Below are 12,267 nucleotides of genomic sequence, written 5' to 3' on the forward strand. Positions count from 1 at the left end.
CGGCCGGGTACAGCCTCATCATGAAATATTGTAGAAAACTCAATTTTAATATTTTGCCCTATTTTAATATTTTAATATTAACAAAAAAGAATAGATTTATTAACAGAAGGCATTTTTTCCACTATGCGAAATGCATGCGACAAAGTCGTAAAGATCTTCCGAAAAACATGGAGAATTTCCAACGGAAATCCATTGGGATTTTCCATTGTAATTTTTTTATGGGGTACGCTGCATCGCAGCTGTCAACGTGAGTCCTCCACACGTTCTAAAGCCGGAAAATATTGATTTTCTGCACGAAATTCTTCTACAAAATCCGTGAAAACTTTATCTATTTTATCAGTATTCGGTGAGTCAAGGACTAATTTGTTTAATTCAGTTGCTAAATGTGTTTTTTCCCCGCAAATGCGTAAAATAGTGATAGCTTTTTGTTGTGAAATTTTCAGCCAGGAGAACAATGTCAAAATCTGAAGAACGAGACTATTCTGAATCAAGTGACGATGAAGACTACAAGCCTGAGAATGAGGAAAATTGTGCTGGAAGTGAGGATGATTCAGATGTACCAGAAGATGGGAGTGATAGTTCAGATGATGAGAAATCTAAACGCAGAAGCTCGGGAAAAAAGCCACGAAAGAAGAGAAGAAAGAAGGCATCAGTTAAAGAGGATTCTGATGGTGATGAGAATGAAAATTCCCTGACGGCTGAGGAAGAGAAACGGCGTTCTGATCAGCTATGGGCAGACTTCCTGAGTGATGTAGATCCACCACCAGCAAAAGTAGAAAACACTAGGACATCTCCAACTCCCAAAATATCCAAACCCGAAAGTCCTGAAGAATCCAAGACAACGGAGGAGCAGCAGAAGGAGCAAAAGTTACCAATTGTGGAAGAAATTTTTAATTTTGCCGGGGAGGAAGTTAAGGTTCCAGTGAAAAACGCCCAAAAGCCGGCAAAACGACCAGTATTTCCAGCCGTTGGTCGTTCCAGTGGAGTTTCCTCCATTCTTGGAAGCCTTGGGAAAAAGCCCAAGATAAGCACTCTGGAAAAGACTAAACTCGATTGGAATCGCTTCAAGGAATCCGAAGGAATCAACGAGGAACTCGAGAGGTTCAACAAGGGCAAAGATGGCTACTTGGAGCGTCAAGACTTCCTGGAACGTACGGACTATCGCCAATTTGACTTAGAGCGAGACATGAGACAGAAGAAACGTAGCTCGAGATAAAGTCCACAAAAGCTGATGACGAATACCCCACGCGCCCTATCACCTATCAAAGTTTTAAGATCACCTGTACTTAGCCAGCTGAGGATTGGGAAATCCACGAGAAAAAAAAACACAGGATGAGAAATACTCAATAAAGACGTCTAATATCACGTGATAACCATTTCCATCGTCATTTGCCTCCCGAAACACCTTAAATATTGATTCAAGTGTATCCAAAATTAATGAGTAGCTTTTATTAATTAATGAGAAGCTCCAAAGTAATCAGCAAAATATTTTCTATTAGGAAGGACGCAGGAAAACAGCATCTTTCGCTTCCACTTTTATGACGAAATAAAAATCACTGAATAAAGTACGAAGTATGAAAAATGAGTAAATAACAATATTTTGTGTTTTTGATCTTGCTGACAAAATACGCAATTACTTCTGAGGTTTTTCTAGGATGATTAATTTCTGTGACGTCGCTGACCTGAATGATATTCCCAATTTCTTTGATTAATTTTTTTATAAAATTACTTTTGCATTCATCAAAAAATTTCAGTCTCTGATCAGACTCAAACTTTGACAAAGCAATTCTTTTGACTCTATGGTTGACTAGCTAAAAAACTTAAGGGGTTACGTTAATATTGAAGAAAAAAGCATATAAAAGTATAACATTTAAACAATATATCGTCAGTTAAATCAGCATTTGTCGTAACTTCCTTTTAACAACTTTTCAGGAGACAAAATTTTCAGTTCAGCTTTATTTTCCTTAAAAATGAGCCCCGAATGCGATACTTTTGATTCTAAATAATAAAAGTGGTACTAATAAACTGTAAGTTAACTCTAGAAAATCTTTATAAAATGATTTAAAAGCTGAGATATTGACATATATGCCCGATGAAACACAATAAGATTTTATCGTAATTTCCATCGTTTATAAAGCCGTAACTTCCAATATATGGAAATCTTAGAAGTTACGACAATTTTCAAAAATGCATTATATCAATTTCATTTACTCTTGTGATAATAAGCATCTTTATTTGACTAGATTAATTAATTAAACTGTTATTCCTCCTATCTCTAAAAAAATTTATTTCATAAATTTTATTGAATAAATTTTGTGCGCCGCGTTGTGTATTTTGCTCTGAATCAATGACAGATGGGCAGAGATTTTTACTCACTTTTTTCTCACAAATATTGAATTAAAATGATTTAATATCGTATGATTAGCACTGTCTTTGAATATTTGGAAAAGTATGTGAACGTTTTGTTGAGAAATATTACAATTTTGCTGCAAATTGCAAGCCACACAAATGAGCAAAAAATGGGCAAATGCTGATTAATGAAAATTTTGCATAAAAATTTGTCGTAACTTCCCCAAAAATTAATTAAATTTATTCACTTTATTTTTTATTTATTTTTTTGCTGAAGAGTAAAACATATCAAGAACATTTTCTTAAGTCATTCGGAATAAAACATTCTCTCTAAATCAAATTATTGATTGAAAAATATTTTTTTTAAACTTCTTTTAAGGTTTTGGGTATTAAAATCCAGAATCCACTAATCCAGAATGGAGTTTGAGACTCTTTTAGGTTTGATATCCGTATCTATTTATATTCTATTTGCACAGTCTTTTGTATATTCTTCCGCGTAACCTGGAAAAAATGTATGGGCTCCCCCTGTTTCCCGTGGGTTGTTCCTTGATCAAATTGGCTAGAGTTCCTCGAAATTAGTTTTAGCCTCTACATCAGGGGTGTGCAAAAACCGTTTGAAACCGAATAAACGTCAAAATAAGTTTGTTCAGGTAGCGTTTTGATCATTGTCGTACAAGTTTCATTTGACGTTTGTTCGGTTTCAAACAGTTCTTGCACACCTTTGCTCTACATACTAGAGAAATTTATGTCCATATTTGACAGTTTTTCTGTCAAACTGTAAAAAAAAACTTTTAAAAGTTTTAACGAGTGCCAGAGGGAGAGGAAGGACGTGGTAGGCGCGAATACGGTGAGTGCTTATGAAATTCAGAGCGTAAGGAAAATTGATATACGGATAAAAATTAGAGCTGTAAAATTCAAATTGAACGTCCAAATCGCATTTTGAAATAGAAGGATTAAATTATAATAGAAACTACGCAAAGAAATTTGATTCAGAGGGAAAAAGCAATCAGAAGAAGTGAAATTGAGGTTAAAAACGACGGCGTCCCTATGAATCCATTCAAGAGCAGGCAGCAAAAGCCCCCACCGGCGAGAAATGTTGCAAACTTTCCGATGTGGGGCCAGCCAGAGGATATCGGAAGAGAATTAGAAGGAGCAGCGAACTGGGAGCATGAAGTAATCAAAAGAGGAAGGAAATATTTGATGGCAAAGTCCGTAGAAGGAGAGTCGTTGGCACGAGCGCCTCCATATCTGGTAGAGGAAGCATTTAATCATGTAGGAGAGGTGGAAAAAATCGTTCGTAGAGAAAACGGGAGCATCTTGATCACTGCCAAAACAGCTCAGCAAGCTGAGGAACTTAAAAAAATTACAAAAATTGGGAACATGACAGTGAAAATAGAAGAATATGGAGCATGGAATCAATGTAAGGCTCTGGTTAGAGATGAGTACATGATATATTGGGACAAAAAAGAGCTGCTTGAAAAACTTGCGAGCCAGGGAGTAGTGGAAATTGAGAACATCAAGAAAAAGAGAGCGCCAATACAAAATAGAACAGATAATGTGCAAGGGTCGGAGAACCAGGAAGAAATGGAGGCAACCCCACTCTTCCTGTTAACCTTCAACACACCGGAGAGACCATCTCATATAAAAGTAGGATATCTTAACCTACCAACCCGAGAATTCATCCCGAACCCTCTCCGATGCTTTAAATGTCAGAAATTTGGGCACAAAGGCTCGGGATGCAGAGGGATCGCAAGGTGCTTTCGATGTGGGGAACCCGGACATAGTGAGAGATGCATCGGTCCAATCAAGTGTGCAAACTGCGGAAACGGGCACTTCGCGTCATCCACACAATGCCCGATTTACCAGGAGGAGATGATAATCCAGAGAATCAGTGTGAGGGAGAGAATCACCCACAGAATGGCAAAATACATGTACATGGAACAGAAAAATGAGAAAAGTTATTCAAATACAACAGCAAACGACACGACAAGCCATGGACAAGAACCAGAGCACAACCCAAATAGCATCAACAGAGAACAAAATGAAAAGACTGACCACAACGACAATCAAGGTGCAATGCAAACTTCTGAGCGCATAGATATAGTGAGGGAAGAAGGCGAGGAGCAACAAATTGAGAGCATGCAATCTCTAAATCCGGAAGATGCAAGAACTGATACAGAAGAGCAGGAAACTGAAAGGGAGGACAAGGCAGACAATACTGATGCAAATATATCAAACTCCTCTGAGTTCGAAGGTTTTGCAACATCCGAAGAATTTCTTGACAACACTCTGGAGAAGGAAACAGAAGAACAGCCACGGTCTGCTGAACAGTACGGAGTTACAACAAGAAATGCTGCCAAGGCAAAGAAGGAAGTCAAAAAAACCAGTGGAAATCGCGTGAAAAAAATAACAAAGAAGAAGTAATGATGATTTTAGTGCAAATAAATATAAGAAGTTTGCGTCATAATAAGGACATTTTAGAACACTACCTAAATGAAATTAAAGCAGATATAGCGATTTTAAGTGAAATATGGACTAAAAGTGATGAAAAAATTAAGATCTCAGGCTACTCAGTATTTTTAAATCCAAGGGATGAAGGACATGGAGGAACTGGAATTTTAGTTAGAGACAACTACAATGTTAAGAGATTAGACAACACGGACTGTTTTCCCATAGAGACATGTGAGGTGAGTGTGAATTTTGAGAACAAGACTTTAAACATAATATCTTGCTATATAAGTCCTGAGAGAACCCCAAAAACAGTAGAAGAAAATCTAGTGAAACTAATAAATAAGTATGATAGGAAATGTAATGTGATTATAGGGGGAGATTTCAATGCACATAATGAATTATGGGAGAACAAATCAAAAAACGATAGAAGAGGAAAAATAGTATCAGATTTAATATTAGACTCGAATTTTACTTGTCTAAATAACGGAGAAAGCACATACCTAAATTTACAAAGAGATATAAATTCAGCCATAGATTTAACTTTTGTATCTCAAGACCTTTTAACTAATACATTTTGGAGCGTAGATAAAGAGAATTTAATTACCGATCACTACCCAATAAAAATAGAAATAATATCAAATGAATTTGTAGGATATAAAAAAGTAAGGAACAAAATTAATTATAAAAAAATAGAAGAAAAAATCAAAAAAATAAATTCAGAAGAAATTCATGATATAGCAACCGTTGAGAAAATCCTAGAGAATATAATAGAAGAGAGCACTATAGTAATAGATGAAAGTAATAACAAGTACAAACCGAAAGCATGGTGGAATGAAACTATTGAAAAACTTTGGAAAATAAAAAAAGGAAAAAAGAAAATTTATAATAAAACTAAGAACACTTTCACACGAAATGAACTCAAAAAAGTATCTTGTAAACTCAAAATCGAAATAAGAAAAGCGAAAAGACAGGCATGGGATAAGTTTGTACAAAATTTAGATCTGTCCATGCCCGCCAGACAGTTATGGGAAAATATTAATAAATTCAACAAAAAAAGATCCAAGAAAAGAAATAACCTATTTGAAGTAAGAGAAAAAGGAAAAGAATTTTTGGAAAAGAATTTTAAAGCAGAAAATGAAGTGGATTATAACGTACACAATGAAATTATTGTTACTGAAGAATTCTGTGATCTAAATGAAATAATAGATACAATCAAAAGTAGTAAAGATAACGCACCGGGAATTAACAAAATATCTAACAAGATTCTAAAGCTAATGCCCAAAGAAATTCTAGAGAGTATAGTTAAAAGTTTCAATGATCTATGGAGAAGTCAAAAGCTACCTGAAAATTGGAAAAAAATTAAAGTAGTACCTATACCAAAGCCTTTTAAAGACCATACTTGTATTGAGAACTTTAGACCTATATCTTTAATCAACAATATAGCAAAACTATTCCATGCGATACTAAAAAAGAAAATTGAAAAATTTGTGAACGATAAGAAACTGCTACATGATAATGTGTATGGATTTAGGAAAAATACAGGAGTAAATGACTATTTGTTAAACCTAGTGGAATTTGTTAACAAGAATAGAAGTAAAAATATGAAGACAATTTCTATAGCTACAGATCTAAGTAAAGCATTTGACAGAGTAGATACTAGAATACTAATAAGAACATTAAAAAAAAATGAATTTTCCGCCAGAATACACAAACTGGATAAAACAATTCTTATTAAACAGGAAAGTACACATAGTAGGGAACGAATACACAGAATTTATTAATACAAATTCAGGATTACCTCAAGGTAGTAAATTGAGTCCCTTGCTTTTCAACTTATATACTACCAAGGTGCACAAGTTAAATTCAGAACATTGTAAAGTAATGCAATTCGCAGATGATATCACCTTACTAATAGCAGGGAGGAATGATGAAGAACTAATAAGTAATGCGAAAATTTACTTAGAAGAATTTACAAAGATAATTGACAAACTCAAATTAGAAATAAACACAGCAAAATGTAATTATATGATTTTTGGGAACTTTAAAGATAATGATAACATAGAAATTAAAATCAATGAGAGAGCTATAGAAAAAGTTAATGTACAAAAGATATTAGGAGTTATTATAGATAAAAGACTAAATTTCAAGGCTCATATAAGAAAAATTAAGGAAGAATGTAAACCGTATCTAAACCTGTTAAAGATATTTAGTAACATGAATGGGGGAGCGCATCCTAAAAGAATGTTGGAAGTATACAATGCACTGGTTAAATCGAGAATAATCTATGGAGCACCAGTAATACAATATGCAGTACCAGAAGAAAAGTTAGGCAACCAACTGCAGATAATCGCGAACCAGGCACTAAGAACAATCCTTGGTTTTGTCAAGTCGACGCCAGTAAACACTATACTAGCAGAGAGCGCAGAATTACCTATAGCAATGGAACTTGAAAATACTACAGCTAGATATATAGCTAAAAAGAAAATGATGGACCTTCGAATCCCCGAGACAAGAACAACATTAGAAATTATGAGATCGCATGAATACATACAAGACATCGCAAGGGACAGAAAGAGTGAAAGAATGCCAGACAACCTAACAATCAAAGAAGAGTTAGTTAATAAAGTGAGCAATAAAAAGGATACTAGCATAGAAGAATTGAGAGCTTACGCATATGAAACTATAAACCAATATAAGGATCAAGAGCGAATATTCACGGATGGATCCATCATTGACGAAGACACAGGAATTGGAATATTTTTCGAAAAAACGGAAGAAGTGTTAAAGTGCAAAATAAAACAAAAAATATCGATCAAAGAAACAGAACTCATCGCAATATTTATTGCAATCAAACTCAGTGTTGCAAAAAAGGCGGAAGAGATAGTCATATTAACAGACTCCAAGAGCGCATGTTTATCACTTTTAAAAGAGAGTAAAAAAATATACGAAAACAAAATTAAAGAAATTGTGAGCGCTAATAAAAATACAAAAGTTACCATACAATGGATCCCTGGGCATATAAATATTAAAGGAAACGAGAGAGCTGACAAAGCAGCTAAGGAAGCAACGAAGGATGGGATATGCATCGAATGTAGCTTAAGTAGAAAAGAGGTGGACAGAACAAGAAAAGAATTTATGTGGAAAAAATGGACAAATTTGTGGAAAAAAAATTGTGAAACTAAAGGAAAATTCAACCATGACATCAGACAGGGAATATTAGAAAAAAAACTATGGTTCAAAAATATTAATTTAAGAAGTGATCAAATAAAAATAATCCAAAGGATTAGAAGTGGACATTGCTGTGACAAAAAGTTCCTAAAACTAATAAAAAAAGAGGACACAGAATTATGCGATAAGTGCGAAACCGTGGAAGATATAAATCACATAGTGATCCAATGCAGAAAATTTAATAAGATAAGAGAAAACTATAAGTGCATTAATAATGAAAAAGTGAGCATAAAAAATATTCTTAAAATAGCAAATGAAAAAACATATAAAGAGATCTACAAATATATCAAAGAAATAAAAGTGAGCATATAATAATTCAAAAACTGTGATCGTATAACAACAATAAGTGATATAATAATAATAAGTGATATAAAAAAAGAGTGATAATAAACAAGAGACAAATAAATTAAAAATACAAATAAAATAGTGAAATTAGTGAAGTACATGGGATAACGGAAAACCTAAATTTGAACTAAGTGAACAAAAGTGGCTATATGGACCCGAGTGAGTCCGACAGCCTTACATAAAACAGAAGAAGAAGAAGAAAAGTTTTAACAAATTTAGGAACCTCTAGGAAGCCTTTAAAACACTATAGAATTTCCAGATATCCGAGTCACGAGGCAAATAGACACTCCACTGACGAAAATTTACTTAAGATTCCTTATGGTGCTGGCATACCTTTTTTTAGATTATGAAAATTTCATGAAATCGAAATTTAAATATTTTCCCTTCTTAAATTGTTTAGATAAGTTTATCCTACTCTTTCACACTCTTCTTCTTTTGAACATCACACCAAATTTAATTTAGTTTCGTCCAATTTTGGGTTCGCAAGACTGGGATACACTTATGCAAATCTTTTGAGAAAGAATGGGTCGCGAATTTTGATTTCAATTCAATTCAATTTCAATTTCAATTCAATTTATTAGATTACCAAATAGGACAAACTGTCCTCTGTACAATAATTGTCCCTATACAATTAATTGTCTGTGATTTAAGGAGTGCGTGGCAGTCACAAATTTCATGAAATTTGATAATTTCATGAAATTTTTTTGTTTTAAAAGGTATTCGGGAGCCATTAGATTTGGATTGTAAAAATACCTAACGTCTGAAAGGCACTTTTAGAGAATTTTATAAGTTTCTTTAAATCTTTGTGCTCCTTCTATCCAGGAAATTTGGGAAAATTTTGATAGAATATTAGCAAACTAAAGGTATTATTATGAGGCAAGGGAGCACATTAAAAGAAACTTATTGTTCCTTGTACTCCTGTACTAACCACATCTAAGTCGCTAGTCGAACAATTTGAATTGAATTGAATTTACATTTAAGAACATTCTTCAAAATATTTCCGTGGGAAGTATGTTTAAATATTTAAAAAAATAAAATTTAAAAAGCAAAAGAAAAATTGTACAAAATAATTGCATGGGCCACATTAAGAATCTCACCAACAGTAAACTACTATAGGCTTTATCACTAAAGTAAAAAAAAATTAAAGCATTGACTCATTTTTAATTTAAATCTTTAGTGTCTTAAAATATATTTGAGTCTCATCGTGTTATTTTATTGGCTAAAACTTTGAATGCAAAGTGATAAAATAGTCATTTACTTTACATGTCACTCGCTCCTTCTAAATTACAAGGTACTAACTTTTAAACTTTAGTGGACTTGGTCTGAAACACGTTAAAAATTTATCACTCTACTGCAAAAAGCAGAAAAACTCAATTAAAAAGAAGACAATAAAAACAGTAATAAACAATTCATCAATTTTCCTCAAAGTATATCAGGGTCTAAAAGTTAGCCCCATATGATTTCCATGGAGTGATGGAAACAGTACAATCTTACGACGACGTAAAATTCAAAATATTTTTTAGAGAATTTGAGAATTCTGAAATGGATTACATTGGAAATCTCATATGCCATAAGCTAAAGCAAGCTTTATAGTAGTTGTGCTTAGAAGTTGAAATAAATAATAAAGATTTTGTGTATATAAACAAGAAAAAAGCTGAATGAAACAAGTAACTAATATAGAGATAGAGTCAGTGACCCGAACTCAATCCACTTTTCTGTACCAACTACATAAGATCAATCCGAATGACCATAGAAATAATCTTGTCATAGGTAGCAAGAGATGATAGAGATAAATTTTGTGATAAGATGTGACTCGTTGTTGGGGAGCAAAATTAATCAACCAAATTTATAATCACAGTATTGATGGATTGATTTGTTGTTATTTGGGGCATTTATGGTACAAACAGCAACAAGTGTATGATTAATAATTAGATTTTGACGATTTGGTCGCGCGGTAAATATCTTTATCATAATTTTGCACATGTTTTCCTCTATCATTGTGATAGAGGCAGCAATTGCTTCAAAAACAAACACACGCCTTCCAACTTCGTGGAAAAATTGCGAGAAAAATATAAAGTAGAAACACTAGAGGCTCGTCACATTAATCAATGAAATCTAAAAAGATTCATTATGTCTCTGGGGATGCAAAGGTATTTTTCCACTCTTATCTACTCTTGATAGATCATTTTCCCTCGCCACAAAGTAGAGTAACCTTAACAACAAGCAAAAGAAAATTTGCTGGTATAACTTGTTTTTCCTTAATGGACTTTTAAAAAATGGTGCCAATTATAGACTGTTTTCCAGCTAAATTGCTATCTTGCAAATTAAAACATACATCATACAATTAATACATGTACCTCTTTTTGAATCAATCTCATACATGTAAAAATAATTAGAATATATTGCTAAGCTTTTACAAAAATATATTTTAATTTGATATTGCAAAATCAAATGATATGTCAAATACAAATTGATTGTTGATTGATGATCAATCTTTTAAAAATATTTCTGCAACAAAGCAGTAAAGCTGTTAGTGATGAGCTTGTTTTAGCTTTTAAAAGCTGTGAATAATACTTAAACTTCGCAGATAACAGTTTCTCTGGGTATCGGATCAAAAATAGACATCACTCTGTTCGATGGTGGGCTAAACGGTTTGGGTTAAACACTTGCACATTAAAATTTTAATGTGATTCACATTAATTGTCGCTTGTGAGCGTCCAAATATGTTATTTGTGTCTTTGAGTCACTTGATATTTGGGGTTTTTCTATTTATTGATAAAAAAGTGGACTTGGACTGCAAAAATAAGTTTAAATTTACCTAAAGCATAAATATTTTTCACATTAAAAAATTAATGAGAAAATCGCATTAATTTTTCGCATTAATGCTATAAATCAATTTATATCAAATTTTGCGGGTCAAGTCTTTTATCAACAAATAGATCAAATTTTCAATATAAAATGATTCAAACACACAAATTACACATTTGGACTCTCACCAGCGACAATTAATGTGAATCATATTAAAATTTTAATGTGCAAGTGTGATAACACAGTAAGATAACGACTTGTGATCTACGAGGAACCCCCTTTCTTCCAGATATCAAAAACATTCCTATTTTTTTTTATGAAACCACTTTTTGACATCTTGATTGATAATTGCTTAAGGACGATGTTTCATTTTCCCACGACAAAGACTTTCAATCACTTCTTCTAAGGGTTTTTCAAGGTCAAACTTAAAATAATTTACTTTAACTAGTTTACGATTTTTATACGTATAAAAATACCTTCCATATATTTTTTTAATAGGGTAAAATGAGGTAATTTAGAACCATTTAGAATTTGGGACATTTGAGATTTTCTCATTGTTTCAGATGAGCAAAGAGAAAATAAAGACCGCGAAATAGAAGAAAAAGACGATTAAGAAGAAAAGGAACAGCTTCTATTCCTTTTGAATCTCTAAAACAGTGCGAAAATCTAAATGTCCCAAATTTTAAATGGTTCCAAATTACCTCATTTTACCCTACATGCCTAAAAGAATTAGAACATTTATGATAAAGTATAATTAATTATTATGAAAATAAATGGTGATAGTGATAGAATTCGCCAAAAACCCAAAGCAAAGGGGAAGATTGATAACACATTTTTCTACACCATGTATGAGAATAACAAAATTAAAAAAATCACGAGTTTTAAGAAAAGGAACAAGACAAAAATTGTCTTTAAAAATGCTGACAAATTGTGTCACTTTATCGCTCTAAAAAAATTATTACTGCCTCACTCTTCATTCACAAATAAGCGATTATTTTATGAAAAAAAAATCACATTTCCCCAAGAAATCAATGTTTTCATATTCTTGATGAACTAAACAAATAAAACTGATGATCTCAGTGGCGA

At 32.9% G+C, this 12,267-nt stretch overlaps 1 protein-coding gene across 3 annotated transcripts; it reads left to right on the plus strand.

Annotated features, from left to right (window-relative positions):
* The first annotated feature begins 217 nt into the window (after positions 1-217).
* LOC129800854 (craniofacial development protein 1) lies at positions 218-1,596 on the plus strand. Of its 3 annotated transcripts, none has more exons than XM_055845554.1 (2): positions 218-346; positions 416-1,596. In XM_055845554.1, exon 2 carries the CDS (start codon positions 455-457, stop codon positions 1,214-1,216), a length of 762 nt encoding a protein of 253 aa, XP_055701529.1. In that variant the 5' UTR covers positions 218-346; positions 416-454; the 3' UTR covers positions 1,217-1,596. The 3 variants fall into 3 exon arrangements, with proteins under 3 accessions (XP_055701529.1, XP_055701530.1, XP_055701528.1); XM_055845555.1 differs by having other exon boundaries at positions 422-1,596; XM_055845553.1 differs by having other exon boundaries at positions 444-1,596.
* The last annotated feature ends 10,671 nt before the right edge of the window (positions 1,597-12,267 follow it).

This window comes from Phlebotomus papatasi, chromosome 2 (genome assembly GCF_024763615.1).
Source record: "Phlebotomus papatasi isolate M1 chromosome 2, Ppap_2.1, whole genome shotgun sequence".
NCBI classification, from domain to species: Eukaryota; Metazoa; Arthropoda; class Insecta; order Diptera; family Psychodidae; genus Phlebotomus; species Phlebotomus papatasi.